We start from the raw sequence: 15,112 nt of genomic DNA on the forward strand, positions 1-15,112 counted from the left end.
GCTGCGGTTGAAGGGGGGGTGGGGGTGGCGCAGTGGTACCTGGGGATCCTGCTCCATGCCATGGCTGATGGGCACCTTGGCTTGGCATTCTCCCAAGTCCTTCAGCTCAGGGGTGTCCAGGGCCACTTCTGAGAGCCAGGTAAGCCTTGGCCCTGTGGGAGTACAGGCTGCGAGCACTGCTCAGGGCCCGCTCCTCTTCTCTACCCAGAGGCTCACCATGGGGATAGATGGCGGTTATTTATTATTTAGTGCTTCCCTGTGCCTGACTCTATGTTAACTTAGGACTTATCCAGAGGCTCACAAACCTCTCAGAACTGCAAGGCTCACAGACTTAGAGCAGGTAGGACAGTATCCTGGGATGTCTGTAGGTAGGCAGAGAATGTATCATGTGAAATAAGTAATATAGGTATCTGTGGGGGAGGAGGAGCCAGAATGGTGTGGGGTATTGGAAAAGATTTTAAGGACAAGGTAGGGCCCCAGTAGGCCCTGCCAGAAAAGAAACATTTGCAGAGAGGAAGACAAGGTGGCTGGGGGTAGTAGAAGCTTGGAAGAGAAGACTGGGGAAACAGGCTGGTGTGCTTCCTTAGGGATGGATAAGTACCCAGTCTGTGCCATATTTTACCTCTGTCCCTGGGCAAGGGTTGACAAGAGTGGCAGCATCAGCTCAAGCTGCTCAGGACTGGGTTGAGGGGATGAAAGAAAAGGACGAGAAAGGGAGAGAGATCAAGAACTAGAGGGTGGGAGAAGGGGAACTCAAGAGAATTTCAAGCTGGACAAGACCTACATGACCATCTCATTTAAACTTCGCTGGTGTGGGGCTGGGGATGTGGCTCAAGTGGTAGTGCGCTCGCCTGGCATGCGTGTGGCCCGAGTTCGATCCTCAGCACCACATACAAACAAAGATGTTGTGTCCGCCAATAACTAAAAAATAAATGTTGAACTTCTCTCTCTCTCTCTCCCTCCCTCTCTCACTCTCTCATTAAAAAAATAAATAAATAAATAAAAATAAACTTCGCTGGTGTGAAACCACCTCTCCATGGCTGCCTAGTGACAGGAACTCACACCCCTGGGCAGTCCAGTGCTGTCTCTGAGTAGCCCAAATTGGCCTCCCCTAAATTTCTTCCCTTCAGTTGTTGGATGTTCCAGAGAGCCACCACACAGAATATGTTTAATCTCTTCATTCATGACAGCCTGTTAAGGCTCCTATATGGCTCTTGACCTCATACCTTTGGAGGCAAAGTGCATCTGGCCCTGGGGGCATGGGTGCTGGCTGGCTGGTGTTGCTAAGATTTGGGACCCATTCTGGGGTCTTCCAATTGTCTCTTCATCAATCCTGCTCCAGCATTCTGAGGGCTCCTCCTGCATGGAGATGCAAAGGCTCTGCTCAGGTGCCTAATGGCTCTACCCCTCAGCAGAAGGAGCAGCTCTGCATTTGCCACTCAGCATTGGGCAAAGCAAAGGTCTAAAATGCCAGGGGCCAGGCAGGACCTCTCCATCATTGCCAGCACAGGCTGGTCAACAGAGGACACAAAAAAGGGATAAGGATGCTCCCGTTCATTCATTTAAACAATTAAAAACTAGAAAAGCCGGACACACAGAAAAGGAAGAACCCATATTTTTGTCCTATACCTAGAGAGTTATGTATTAGTATAGCATCACAGAAATACAACGTGGGTGGGGTAGATACAGCTCAGGACAGGAAATCAGGAGACTGTCTGGTAGGGATAACTACATGTTCTTAGTAACCTGGACCCTCTGAACTATGGTTACGTCATCTATAAAGAGAGGGGGTTGGACCAGACCATTGTTGATATAATATGAATTAATTTTTTTAAAAAATAATTATGTTATCCAGGGAATAAACACAAAAGTAAAGGGAAAGATGGGCCTTTCAGACCTGGGAGTGGGACATGGAGCTTCCTTGGAGCTCAGGGTAGAGGAGTGGAGCATGAACAGAGAGTCTAGGGGCCACCTTAGCTTCATTGTGAGCTACAAGCAATTTCCTTCCTTCCTTCTTTCCTTCCTTCCTTCCTTCCTTCCTTCCTTCCTTCCTTCCTTCCTTTCCTCCCTCCCTCCCTCCTTCCTTCCTTCCTTCTACTGGGAATTGAACCCAGGGGTACTTCACACTGAGCTACATCCTCAGCCACTTTTTATTTTTTTTTTAACTTTTGAGACAGTGTCTTGCTAAGATATTCAGGGCGTTGCTAAGTTGCTGAGGCTCGCCTCAACTTGAGATACTCTTGCCTCACTCAGCCTCCTGAATTGCTGGAATTATAGGTCTGCACCACTGCTTCCAGTGACAAGCAAGGTTTCTTGGAAGAGGACAGAACTCAACAACCCACTACACATGCTTTTGGATACTAGGGGCTCAGTGAACTGAGGGAGAGGTTTCAGAGCAGTCTGGTGCAGTGATTAGACCATCCAACAAAACCCACAAGGGCCGTCAGGTGAGAGAGACTATAAGGGCTTAAGGTCACTTTAGGTCTGGAGGTGAAAATAAAAGGGACATTCCGGGAAGAACTTGCTTAATGCTCCGGAATTGTGCTGAGCAAAGTGAGCCAAACCCAGTTGTACTAGGATAACCTCGATTCTCTGGGCAGACAGGATTCTACTTCAGGTCTTAGCCAGCAGGCGACCTGCCTAAGGATGGAGGGACACGCCCACGCCCACGCCCAAGGGAAGGACAGGATTCCCGGGCCAGGCCCACAAAGACCCTCCATTTGTCGCCCTCTGCGGCCCACGGGCGGTGGAATATGGGACTTAGGTGCCGAGCAGAAACTACACATTTAGTCTTGGAAGCGCACAAGTCTGAGTCCCTTCCCAGTCTTGGCGCGCACCCTGAGTGACGCCCGAGCTGCGGCGGCCCGCGCTTGCTCGTCCAGCCGGGACAACTCGGCTGCAAAGGAGCGCACGGCGCGCTCCAGCCGCTGGTGGCGCAGCAGCATGGCCTCGGCTGCCGCCTGGTCCTCCCCACAAAACGCAGTCTCCAGCTCCTGCCGCCGTTCCCGCAGCCACGCAGCCGCTTCCGCAGCGTCAGCCAAATACTGAGGGGAGGAGGGCGGGGCTGAGCACAGGCCTCCCCGGCCCCGCCCTGGCCCCACCCCGGCCCCACCCCCTGAGAGGAACGCCCCACTTCTCTACCTGCCGTAAAAGCAGGGATGTGTGCAGCCTCAAGCCCCTCTTCTCCAACCTAGTCCAGATCAGCTGCCACTCTCTCTGCACGGCCTCGGCCCGCTCCCTGGGATCCGGCTGCGTCGAGGATCCGCGGGCGCTGAAGTCGCACCCCCTCTTCACGAGGTCCATGCACACAGCCTGGTGGCGGTGGAGCTTGGCTTCCAGGGTCTAGAGGGCAAGGCCCGGTTGAGGTGGGAAGTTTGATGATGGGAAGGAAAGGAGAGGGGGCTGGGTTCCCAAGCCAGATGGGTGAGGAAAAGATGTGGATCCACAGGGAGCGAGGGAGTGAGCACCTTGTGTTTCTGCAGGGTGACTGAGATCTGACTGAGGTCCCCTCCCAGGGACAAATTCTCCACCTGCTGTCTGAGTTCTCTCAAGCAGGCCTCCTCCTCCTCACAGTTGTTCAGGAATTCTGCCCATTGTTGGGTCTGCTCCAGCATAGCCCGCCTGGGAGACAGACAGCAAGGGCCACCAAGAGACTTCGGGTGTCGTGGGGCATGGGGAGGGAGTTCCCTGGGGGTCAAACCCTTCCCTTAGACAGAACTTTTCTTTTCCCTGTATGACTCAATAGGTGAGACAGAGGCCTTGGGACAGAGGGTCATTGTAGAGGAGGTTGTCAGGCCAACAGTATTTTAGTCTGGGCAGGAGATAATTGGGGTTACAGAAAAGTTCCAAAGAAGGTTGAGGAGTTGGGTCAGACTCTTACCTGTCCCTGACAAGAGATATCAGGTTTTGGTAGAGCTGGGCCAATGATTCAGCCTTGGCTTTGACCTGCAGCATCTCTACACTGGTGACCAGGGAGGAGTCCAGCTCTGCAGTCTGAAGGGCAAGACGGCTCACCTGGGCCTCGTGGGTGGAGACCTGGGCCTCTAGCAGGTCATGTCTCTGAAGCAGCTCCACTACTTCTGCCAGATGCTGTGTACAGGTCATGGAGCTGGCTGGCACCTGACCAGAGATAAGTGGTCATTGCAGTCTTAAGGTGCTGCATTCCTGTGAGCACCAGTGCTGGGGAAAGACCCTCACTCTACTGTGTTCCCCAGAGGTTGGCTGGTCCTGTGCCCACCTGCAGCTCCCGGAGCTGGTCAGAGGCAGCCTCCACCTCTTGCAGAAGGCTTAGCACAGCCTGCACACCTGTCATCTGCTTCCTGTGCTCCTGTAGATGCTGAAGGAGTTTTTTCCAGCGCTGTGTGATCTTCTCATGCCTGGAAGACACAAGAATAAAGAAAGTTTCCAGGAGGCTGGGGCAGAGAAGCCACCTCAGTTAGTGGTGGGGCTTGGCTGCCCTGGAGGATTTGGACCTCTGAGGCTGGAGGCAGGGTCTGGATGTGAACTTTTTGGTATGGGGAGACTAGGGCAATGTGTCCTTCCCTGGTTATAGGCAGAGAAGCCAAAAGAGGACCTGAAAGGTCTAGGCCTTCAGCCCCAACCCCTTCTAGTCCCTATGGCAGTTGATGGCAGCGCCATCCTTCCAGATGCTCAGACTAAAATCTTAAGTCAGTCTTCACACCCTGTAGTGGCACCCCCTCCTCCACAAAATATATTAACTGGGCTTCTCCGAAATCTTCACCATGGCTGATTTTAGGACTGTCAGCAAAAGGGTCTCAAAAAAGAGTTCAATGTAGATAAACTTCCTATTTTTTGTATTGCCCTATTTTACTTGGCCACTAGCCTGAAAGAAATCCGCACTCCAGGTGCTGGACACCCCCTTAATAGTTTTTCACAAACATGTATCCAGTATAGTAGTTTGTAGAAATGTGTAAACAAGGCCACTGGCCTTGAGCTAGAGCTTCACAGAGATGTCTGCATTTCTAAGATAAGTTACCAATTAGGCTGCATGGTAACAGCTGGCAGGGGGAGAAAAGAAAGGGGAGAAGAAGCTCTCCCCTTTTCAGGTGTTGTCCTTGAAGGGTTAACTTGCCAAGAACAGTGAAAGAAAAAGCTGCTTTTATGCGAACTTTTGAAAACTGTGAACTTCTGAGCCCATCCCATTACATGCTGGGTATAAAATTCTGAAACTACCTGGACTCGGGGTTCAGAGGATTGATTACAGCAAAAGCTGTGCTCTCTGAACCTGGCTGCAGCCAAATAAAACTATTTTCTGCTATCTTTGGTGCCTTGCCTCGTCTGTCTCTACAACAACCCCACTTCTGACCTGTCTCTAAATCCTGTTTGGCACTACCTTCAAATACATTCAGAATCCCACCACTGCTATTGTGCTATTGCCTCCCTTGCTCTCTACCCAGCAATAGCTTCATAACTGATCTCTCTGCTTCTGCTGCTATTCCTTCAGCCTCTTCCCAACATGGCATCCAGGTGACCATTGTAAAACAAAAGTCAGTTCTGTGCTCAAGCCCTCCAAGATTTCCCATCTTTCTTGGAGTAAAAACTGCAAGGCCAAGCCTGACTTCCACTCCTATCCCTTGCCATTGAGCTTCCCTGACCTCACCCCTGTAACTTGCTCACTTTAGTCACCATAGCATTTTTTAGAAATTTAATTTGTTCTTTTTAGTTATATATAACAGTAGATTCTATTTTGACATATCATACATACATGGAGTATAACTTCCCATTCTTGTGGTTGTACATGATGTGGAGTTACACTGGTTGTGTATTCATATATGAAAATAGGAAAGTTATGTTTGATTCATTCTACTGTCTTTCTCATTCCCATCCCCTCTTCCACCCCTAGCATTTATACTGTTTTTCAGACTTGCCAGGCAGGAACCCACCTTGGGATGCTGCAATTGTTGTTTCCTCTTCCTGGGTCACTCTGTCCCCCATATCTGCATGACCAGCCCTTTCACTCCTTTCTGGTCTTTATTCAAAAGTCATCTTCCAATGACTCTCCTCTGGCCACCCAGTCTGCACCACCTTCCACAATGGCCCCTCACATTCCATTATCCTGCTTTATTTAATTCAATTAATTAATTAATTTGGTGCTGGGGATCAAACCCAGGACCTTGTGCATTCTAATCACACATTCTACCACTGAGCTACATCCCCAGACCCTATATTTTAAATCACTATCTCTCATGTTATATTTTTATTATTTGTTTTCCTTAATAGTGTGTAAGTTTGGGCTGGTGATGTAGCTCAAGTGGTAGCGCGCTCGCCTGGCATGCGTGCGGCCTGGGTTCGATTCTCAGCACCACATACAAACAAAGATGTTGCGTCCGCCAAAAACTAAAAAATAAATATTAAAATTCTCTCTCTTAAAAAAAAATAGTGTGTAAGTTTCTTAATGGGAGGGATTTTTGTTTGTTCTCTTCACTGCTAAACCTCCAGCACCTAGAATGGCACATGGGACACAGCGGATATGCCATAAATGCCATAATGAACAAACTAATCAGAGGCTACCTCAAAAGGACAGTGATTTACCAAAAAGGATGAATTACTGATGGCAGAATTCCAACATCCATGGGAGATTGATTTTTTTTAGAAGGAGCCCTAATTCCATAAACCACCCCTCTCTTCCATGGCCAGGAATGGGCATGTGGAAGGGTAAGGGTGTGCCTTTCTCTTTTGTGAGGATGGTTTATAGGCTTGGGGCTCACCTGTGGGCCACATCTGCCCAGTCATGGTAGTGTTCCTGCTGGAGGATGTCTGCGATCTCAGCCAGGGCCTGGAAGCGCCCTTCCTGGGGCAGGATGCCAGCCTCCAGCATGCCCAACCTCTGGGTGGCTGCCTCCACTGTGGCTGGGCTGGCTGGCAGGGCTCTGGCGTGGTCCAGCACCTGCTCCGCATCCTTTAGAAAGCTCTCCCGGAGGGCTGCCTTGCGCTGGAAGCGACGGGCCAGTGTTTCCAGACGCTCCAGTTGTAGTAGCCTCTGCTGCAGGGCCTGGCTCCGGGCAGCCTCTGCTCGCTCTAGCCCTGCCCAGCGCTGGGACAGCTCTTCAGGGCCGAGGCCCTCCGGAGGCAGGAAGAGCCTGCGGTTCTGGGCTCGGAGTGCTGTCTGCAGCTTGAAGAGCAGGGCCTCTGTGGCCCCTCGCTGCTGCAGCCGAGGTGGTTTCTCCTGAGCACGAAAGGAGGCAAAGTCCACCAGTAGCTGGCGCATGGCAGGCAGTGAGTCTGGAAAGTTCCGCATCTCCAGTTGTGCCTGCTTCTCTGTGATCCAGTGGAGCAGGTCAGCCACCAGCTGCTGGTACTGGGTCTGTAGCTCCTCAGTCTCCTGGAGCTGAAGCAGGATCTGGTGGAGGGCAGGGAAAGGATCAGGCCCTGGAATAGAGGCACTCCCCTGTTGGACTCTGGGAGCCAGCTGCTTCTCTCAGCTGAGGGTGCACTAAAGTAGGGGGTCCCCCAGCCCCCAGAGAGGAGGGGGCATCACACACCCAGTTTCAGGAGTGAGTGGTCTCCCTCTCCATGACTTGGGGGCAAGACTGTGTCCTGCCTTCTTCTATCTTGTTTCACCCTTTCGCCTCACCTCTGGGGGTTGAGGGCCTTTAGGCTACTCCTCTTCCTGAACATTCTTTCCCCTGCCCCCACCCCAAGCATCTTAGAGTCCTTGGCCTGTATCATCTTCCCCCACTGAGACACCAACCTTGAGGGCAGCCCTCCCAGGTCTCAGCCTCTGCCATCGTGTCCAGAGAGTAAGAAAGTCCTCCAAAAACATGGAGCCCCCTCCCACCCAGCAGAGCCTCTTCTATGCCTGTCCTTGCAGACTCCTGCTTCTCTAGGGCTGTTAATCCCATTAGGAGCTTAACAGCCTGCAAGTGGAGGGGGAGGGGAGGGGGGAGCAGGAGCAGCAGGAGCAGGCACTGCCTCCCCACTTTCCCTGTATGCCTGGCTCCATGTTGGGCCACTTAAGCTCCATTGAATACCAACCCAACAGCAGCCCTATTATCCAGGTGTTATTGTCTCCATGTTACAAATAGGAGCACAGAGAAGTTAGATGACTTGGCCAAAGCCACACAGCAAATGAATGACAAAGGAAGTTTTCAAATTCATGTCTGCCTGACTCTGGAGATTGTGCTCATCCCACCTGTCCTCAGAGCTGTGGCTCCCTATGGCTGGCTGGACCACCTCCCTTTGTCACCAACCTTAGCGAGTCTCTTTTGGGCAGTCTGCCCCTGGTGTAGGCGGGAGAAATAGTGGTAGTAGAGGGAGACATAGGTCATGATGGAGCGCTCATCTGGCTGTAGGCTGGCTACATCCTCAGGGTCCAGCAGCTGAGCAATGCCCAGCTCTTGCTCAGCCACGTGGAAGGCACAGGTGAGGTTGTGCAGTGGGCGGTCTGGACGCAGGGAGCCATAGTCTAGCAGATCCGGCCTGGGCAGAGAGCAGGAAGGGCTCTTCAGGAGAGTGTCCTGCTTTTTAAAATGCACATGTTCCTATTGGCCAGACCCAGCTTACTGTGAATCCATTTTCCTCTGACAGTTCTCTGAGGCCCTGGCTGAAGGATGGGTAGGACTTTAATGGGACAGGAGGGTTAATTTGGCATAGAGGCCAGGTCCAGGGATGGGGGCAGAAGTTCCAAAAGGGCAGCTAGTTGCCAGGGAGAAGGCAATGAAGAGAAGGGAGGGATGCAGAAAGTGAAGGCCGGGGTCAGAGGCAAACAGCAATTCCCTGGGGAGTGTGCGGGGGTACTACTCCAGGCCAGGGACTCAGTTGTCAGCCCACTCTACTTCTGGACCCACTTCCCCTCCTCCTCCAGGGGCCAGAGCAGATACGGAAAATGGGCTGGAGAGGCCCCAGCCCTGGGTTCAGTAATTGGAGACTCAGGTCCGGCCACACCTGTGGGCGTGGATAAGGGCATTAAAACCCAGCCCATCGCTCCAGCTGCGAGAGAAGTCAGTGATGCCCACGTTGGTGTAGCCGGCTGTCTTCCTCTGGCACCAGACCAGCAGAGCTTCCTTGGCGGACAGCAGGGTTGCGCTGGCCCCAAACTCCTCCTGTAGGACAGGGCATGTCATCACCATGTGGGGCCAGGTGGGGGCAGCAGAGCCTGCAGACTGTGGGAGGCTCATGCTGTGATCCTACCCCACCTGGAGATGGCTCTCTTCAGAGCATCTGATTTTACCTGATGTCATCCACAGAGGTTAGAGGTAGGGGTTAGAGAGCCAAGAGTCCTTCTGATTGATTGTGCTTCTAAAGAGGCAGGGTGACTGAAAGCTGTCACCTGTCATCAGAGCAGCTAGCTTTGCATTGCAGTTGAGGACCACAATAGCAATAGCTCCTGGTTTGGGGCCCAGGCATGGTGATAACCAACCTGGGGCCTCATAGAGTGGAGGCTGGGCCCTATTTGACTCCTTCCCTGTTAGTATTTACACTCTACAGAAGACAAAGGAGGTGTAGTAAGAGATTGGGAAGTTGCCAGGCTGATAAAGGGATTGGCCTGGACCCCTAAACCTCCAACAGAGGACAAGAGAGCCCCCCACCTATAGTGCTCAATGCTTCAGGGACTGAGAAATGACTCGGCTGGGTTTGATTTCAAGCCCCTCCAGCCCTGCCGGGTCCTCTTTGTGGATAGTTTCCCTTATTCTTCCATCTCCATCTCCATCTCTTCTCCTCAGGGCTTCTGTCTCTTGGCCTTTCATCTTCCTCCAACTTCTTTCTGCCTGCATCCCTGTCCTTCCCTTAGGGACTCCCCTTCCACTCACTCCCTGGCCCCTGTTGCCCTAAACCCTGCCTCTCCTGTGCTCCTGGATGCTCTCCTGTGTTTCCCTCTCTGCCAATTCCTGTTATGAATTCAGAAGTGCAGCTGAGCAGGATGCACTTCTTCCCCTTCCTCTGACAGGAAGGATGCTGGAGACCAGCACAGGTCTGTAGAGTCATCTCAAGGATTTGGAGGCCCCTCTGCCCCAGGAAAGAGGCCAGGCCCAAGCCCCTGGGTGCTGGGCTAGGCCACAGGGGAACTAGGGCATGCTGAGATGGACGTAGGAAGGAGCAGGGCTGCTGGAGCCTGAGTCATCAGGGAGCAGGCCTGAGGTGGCAGCCTCTGGAGACCAGGAGTACCTGCTGCTCCCAAGGGACAAGTCTGAGGGGATATTGGGCCTCAGGATCTGGGGAGGTGAGTAGAGCTTCCTGGAAAGGTTTAGGGTCAGTTAGATGTTCATCTGCCCATTTGTTCCCCCAAACAGAGCTCAGCTCTGGAGCTGCGAGCACACAAGGCCCTGCTCCTCTGTAGCTCATAGTCATCATTTGTTTTGAAGGTCCACATGGATTTGTGCCAAATCTGTAATCTGTGGATTTTTTTCGTAGAGTTTCATTTTCCAGCTTGGCTTTCCTGACCTACCAGAATCAAGTTTCAGGTGTTGTTTTGGGGATTATAAAACTTAAAAGTGATAAATATAAGAACATTATGTTTATACTCATCCCCCCTTTTTTTTTTTTTTGGTACCAGAGATTGATTGAACCCAGAGATACTTAACCACTGAGCCACATCCCCAATTCTTTTTATGTTTTATTTTAAGCTAAGTTGCTGAGGCGGGCTTTGAACTTGTGATCCTCCTGAGCTGATGGGATTTCAGGCAGGTGTCACCATGCCTGACTGGTTTATACTCTTTCTGATCCAGTTGTTGGGGAGAAAAAGATAGAAGGGGAAAAGTTGGGGAACCATGAGGGAAATACTGTGTCATTGGTCTTCTGGATACTGGGGAATTAGTGAACCTCCAGAGGTAGGACTCTACATGCTGAATTTCCCCTAGGGGTGCATTATGGTGCAATGAATATTACAGGGTTTCAATGCCAAGTAGGGAACAGTAAACAGGTGGAAAGTGTTGCTGGGAATTCACCCTGTCCCTATCTAGTGAGTGACTTGTCTCAGGTCAGGTGTGAAGCCCTGTCTCTAATTCTCAGTTCAAAATATGGCAACATCTCTGACCTGGGTTCTTTACCCCTGATTGAAGAACGAATACTAATTCCAAGGATGCCAAGGATTTGTGTGGGGAACGTAGATGTGCAGTGGAACTGCGCTGTCCCCAGGCGCCTGAGGTGAGGTCATGGGGCACATACCCTGTCCAAGGAGATGTGGGAAATCTGAAAACGCAGAATGATCACCCAGAGGAGTCCTAGGATGAGTGTCTGGTCTCCGTCCACGATGTTTTCTGGCCCAATGAGGGGTATTGGTACCTGTGGGCAAAGTTGACTGTACTAAGTCATGAAACCTATGTTCCTAAGGGACTCAGAGGAACCAAAAGTCCAGGGAGCCAGTTGTGGGATAGGAAATCCTGAAATTCAGCCTGCCCCAGTGGGAAGTCCCCCAGGAAAAGCAGGCAGAAATCAAGGCAGAAAAAGGGACACTTTTATTTTTAGTGCTGGGAATTGAACTTAGGCCCTTACACAGGCTAGGGAAATGCTCTACTACTGAGCTACATTTCTAGCCCCCCCGCCCCTTTAAAAAATATTTTTAGTTGTAGATGGACATAATACATTTATTTAGATATCTATCTACTTATTTATTTATTTATATGTGTTGATGAGGATTGAACCTGGTGCCTCACACGAACCCAAGGCAAGTGCTCTACCACTGAGCCACAACCCCAGCCCCCCAGTCCCTTTTTATTTTGTTTTGAGACAGGGTCTCACCAAGTTGCCCAGGCTGATCTGAAACTTGGGATCCTCCCGTCTCAGCCTTCCGAGTCACTGGCCTGACAGGAAAGGCTTTCTGAGTGGTTAGGTCCTGGGTCTAAGCCCACCTGGGTGATCTTGCAGCCGGGTGATCTGGGCTGGACCACTGGACAGGGGATTCCCCATATGTGGGCTACAGGGAAACCTGGGCCATTGGTCACTGGTTCAGCTGGGTCATTACAGATGTGTGAGCTAAACAGACAACTCCAGTGTCTGCCTCTACCTCCAGGGGCATCTCAGGATTTCAAGGGGGTGCCTAGGTCCCTTGGGGTCACACTCAAATCTCAGTCTTCTTCATTAGGTTCTCCAACAGAGCTTATTAGACATTTCAAGTCCCAAGCACCACAAAACCAGACTTTCTAGGGCCAGGGTTCAGGAATTTGCATTTGAACAAACACCAGGAGTGGCCATTCTGTACACTGAAGTTGAGAACCTCTGCCCTAGATCTTGCCATTTGGACAGGAGGATAGGTGAATCAAGGGGAGAAGAGGACAGAATAATTGCCAAATTTCCATAGGATCTGATCCCATCACCTTCTGGATACATCTTCCACTCTCCCAAATCATGCAGCACCAAGGCCTACAGGATTCTTATAGTCTGTGAGATTTAAGCATGGGCCTTAAGTCCTTTGCCCTGACTGTCCCTAATGTCTGAAAATATAATCCCCCAGCTATCAGCATGCTTATTCACCTCTCTTTCTTGAAGTTTCTATTCAAGTGTCACTTTTCAAGGAGGCCTACCCTGATCACCTTACTTAAAATTGAAACCCAAGGCTTATTCCTCCTACCCAAATACACACGCTTGATCCCTTTTTTCTGCTCTTGTAGGATCTAGGTTTTGATCCCTGAAGTATCCCAAAGTGGAGTGTCTAGCACATAGTGGGTAATCAGCAAATATGGAGTGAATAAACAAAGGGAAAGAGACTCCTTATAAGATCTGGAGGGTAAGTGGCCTTAGCTGACCACCAGCCTTGAGGGAAGAGCTGCCCCTGGGTGTGTGTCCCTCTAAAGGATCCCCTCTCCATGCCCTGGCACTTCCCTTCTCTCCCTGGCACATTCGTCCTTTTTGCACTTGGAGTTGGGGCACCTGCTTAGTGGGGTGGCGGGGACTGGAGTCCGCTCCTGCCTGCTCATTGGGGCCCATCCTACTGGTTTCATGTCTAGCAATGTTAGCTGGCAGCTTGAACTTGGTCGTGATGAGAGAATTAATGCCTCGGAGATTAGCAGGACATAAACCAGTGCTTTGATTTCCCCCAGACAGTTGTAGGACGTGTCCCAGTACACAGCTGATCTGCATTCAGCTAATCTGTCTCCCCTGAAACTGGGTCTGGGCTTTGCTTATCGAATCCCCAGTGTGGGCTACAGAATGCTCAGTGTGTGGCAAGGTCTCCATCTCCATCAATGACAGTGTTCCACATTCTGCTACTTTAATGAACAGTATGTCTGGGGGCAGCTCTCTTGTCCTGTCTTGATCACTTGGCCTTGGATGTCTATGGAGCCAAGGATGTCACCTTCACAGGTATCAGGGACATGCTATATATCAAAGCTTAAGGAGAGCTGCAAAGCCTCTGACAAAGGCCATGGGACTCACATCCTTTCCAAGATCCTGGAGGACAGATGACTGGCTCACAGGACCTTGGACCGCATGGGAACTGGCTCTCTGTGGCTGACAGCTTTTTGCTCTTCCAGGTGCTAGGGACTGCAGTTGCTGCCCTTCCCTTGGCTTTGGCTCTTCTCTCCCTGGTGTTCTCCAGCACACCAGGCTCCAGGGACTATAGGTGACCTCCATCAAGACTTAGGTGATGGTTCACGCACTCAGGCTCATCCTGGCCAGGCCCAGCTCAGTGCCCATAGCCTCCAGGACAGCCACCACACAGCCTCAGTACCCGAGGCCAGGAACCTTCCTAATTCCTGCTCCCCAATATAAACCACCCCTGTGCTGGCCATGGGGGCCCACTGTGTTCAGGAGCTCTTGCTTCTATCTCTCTGGCCTGTCCCTTTCTCTGGTGACTCAGGCTCCTCCTATTTGCTGAGGCCTTTCTTCCTGCAAGGCAAGTCCTGTACTCTCCCTGCCGCCTGTCTTGGTGACTGGGGCTCTTCCCCTTTTCCCCCACTCTCCGCCAGCCTCCCTTGGCCCCGTATCTGGACTCTGCTGCCTGTCATGGATCTTGTCTGTAAATAATTGTGGGCACCTTTATGAAATAAGAAGGTTAAGAGAGCACTAAGATTCTTTTGGTGTTGGATCCTGCAGTTCTGTCTTATAGACAGTGACATTTGCAGACCCAATAGGCTCCCTGCTATAGCCAACTGGGTGCTCTCCAAGCCAGAGTTCTGGGCAAAGCCTTTAATGCTGCTCCTCTGTAACCCAGCTGTTCCTCCCTTAGTCAGGCCCCAGATCCTCTGCTCTACCCTGTGGCCCAGCCTAGGAAAGATGACCATCCAGTGTGTCCCTGCTGCCTGCCCAGCACCACACACAGCAGCACTTCCCTGGAACCCACCTTGGCCCTGAGGAAAGCCAGAGCTCTGCTGTTGTTCTCCAGAAAATGCACACGCAGGCGGCCCCGGCTAGGTGCCGGCAGGGCCTCTCCAGAGATGAGCTCCAGCAGCCGTAGTAGGTGAGTGCCATCGGCCAGCTCTTTGTACAGGTTTTGGATCTTGATACCCACCTGGGAAGGGGATGGGCAGGTACAGGGTCAGCTCTGCCCACCCCATCCTGGGATCCAGCAGGTGGAGGCCAGAGCAGCTGTCTAGGAGGAAGGAGCTCTGCCTCAGCTCTGTTGTGGGATCCAGAGCATCCTTAGGCCAATGAACCGACAGCCTGACCCCATGTCCACTGGCCCAAACTGGGGGTAATCCCAGCCACACTCACCCGGCCGACCCGAAAGATGTTATTGACCCAGTTGGTGAAAGTCTTCTCCTGCATATGCGTGTGCCGAGCCTGCAGCTGGCGGATGTGGCCCATCTCGTACTCAGAAGCCATGGCAGGATCTGGACTGGGACTCGAGCTCAGGGGCTGGGCTTCTGGCTGCAGGTATTCTGTAGCCAAGGATCTTCTGGGGATTATGGGGCTGACTGGACACCAGACCTTCAGCCCTTTGGTGACAAGGGGCCTTTGGACGTTTCCCAGACCCTGAAAATTGTGGGGCATGGAGCTAGGGAGGAGTGTGTGTCCTGATGTTCCCTTTGCCAGGAGTCTGGGGCCCCACTTGCCACACTGTCTCTGTGGTTGGTAGGGATTGTGGCTTGGAGCCTAGCTAGGTAAGGTCTAGTCCTGGCTGCCACTTGAATGGTGTACCCCACCTTCCAGAATCTTCTCAGAGCCCCTGCTACCAGTCCTTTGACCACAGCTGATTGGCCTCTGCTCTGTGGTTGAT

General features: G+C 51.8%; 1 protein-coding gene across 1 annotated transcript in view; it reads right to left on the bottom strand.

The window, feature by feature from the left end:
• Nucleotides 1-14,733, bottom strand: part of Sptbn5 (spectrin beta, non-erythrocytic 5) — a 46,154-nt gene extending 31,421 nt beyond the window's left edge. The window contains exons 1-14 of the mRNA XM_076849390.1: nt 14,608-14,733; nt 14,237-14,404; nt 11,125-11,241; nt 8,905-9,062; nt 8,211-8,439; nt 6,729-7,360; nt 4,238-4,376; nt 3,881-4,119; nt 3,468-3,621; nt 3,142-3,342; nt 2,805-3,044; nt 1,955-1,972; nt 1,227-1,359; nt 40-128 (exon numbers count right to left, since the gene is read on the bottom strand). Of these exons, the coding sequence (XP_076705505.1) occupies nt 40-128; nt 1,227-1,359; nt 1,955-1,972; nt 2,805-3,044; nt 3,142-3,342; nt 3,468-3,621; nt 3,881-4,119; nt 4,238-4,376; nt 6,729-7,360; nt 8,211-8,439; nt 8,905-9,062; nt 11,125-11,241; nt 14,237-14,404; nt 14,608-14,718 (2,628 nt within the window). The 5' untranslated portion in view covers nt 14,719-14,733. The remainder of the gene's footprint in view (nt 1-39; nt 129-1,226; nt 1,360-1,954; nt 1,973-2,804; nt 3,045-3,141; nt 3,343-3,467; nt 3,622-3,880; nt 4,120-4,237; nt 4,377-6,728; nt 7,361-8,210; nt 8,440-8,904; nt 9,063-11,124; nt 11,242-14,236; nt 14,405-14,607) is intronic.
• Between the last annotated feature and the right edge of the window lie 379 nt (nt 14,734-15,112).

The sequence above is a fragment of the Callospermophilus lateralis genome, chromosome 3 (genome assembly GCF_048772815.1).
Source record: "Callospermophilus lateralis isolate mCalLat2 chromosome 3, mCalLat2.hap1, whole genome shotgun sequence".
NCBI lineage: Eukaryota > Metazoa > Chordata > Mammalia > Rodentia > Sciuridae > Callospermophilus > Callospermophilus lateralis.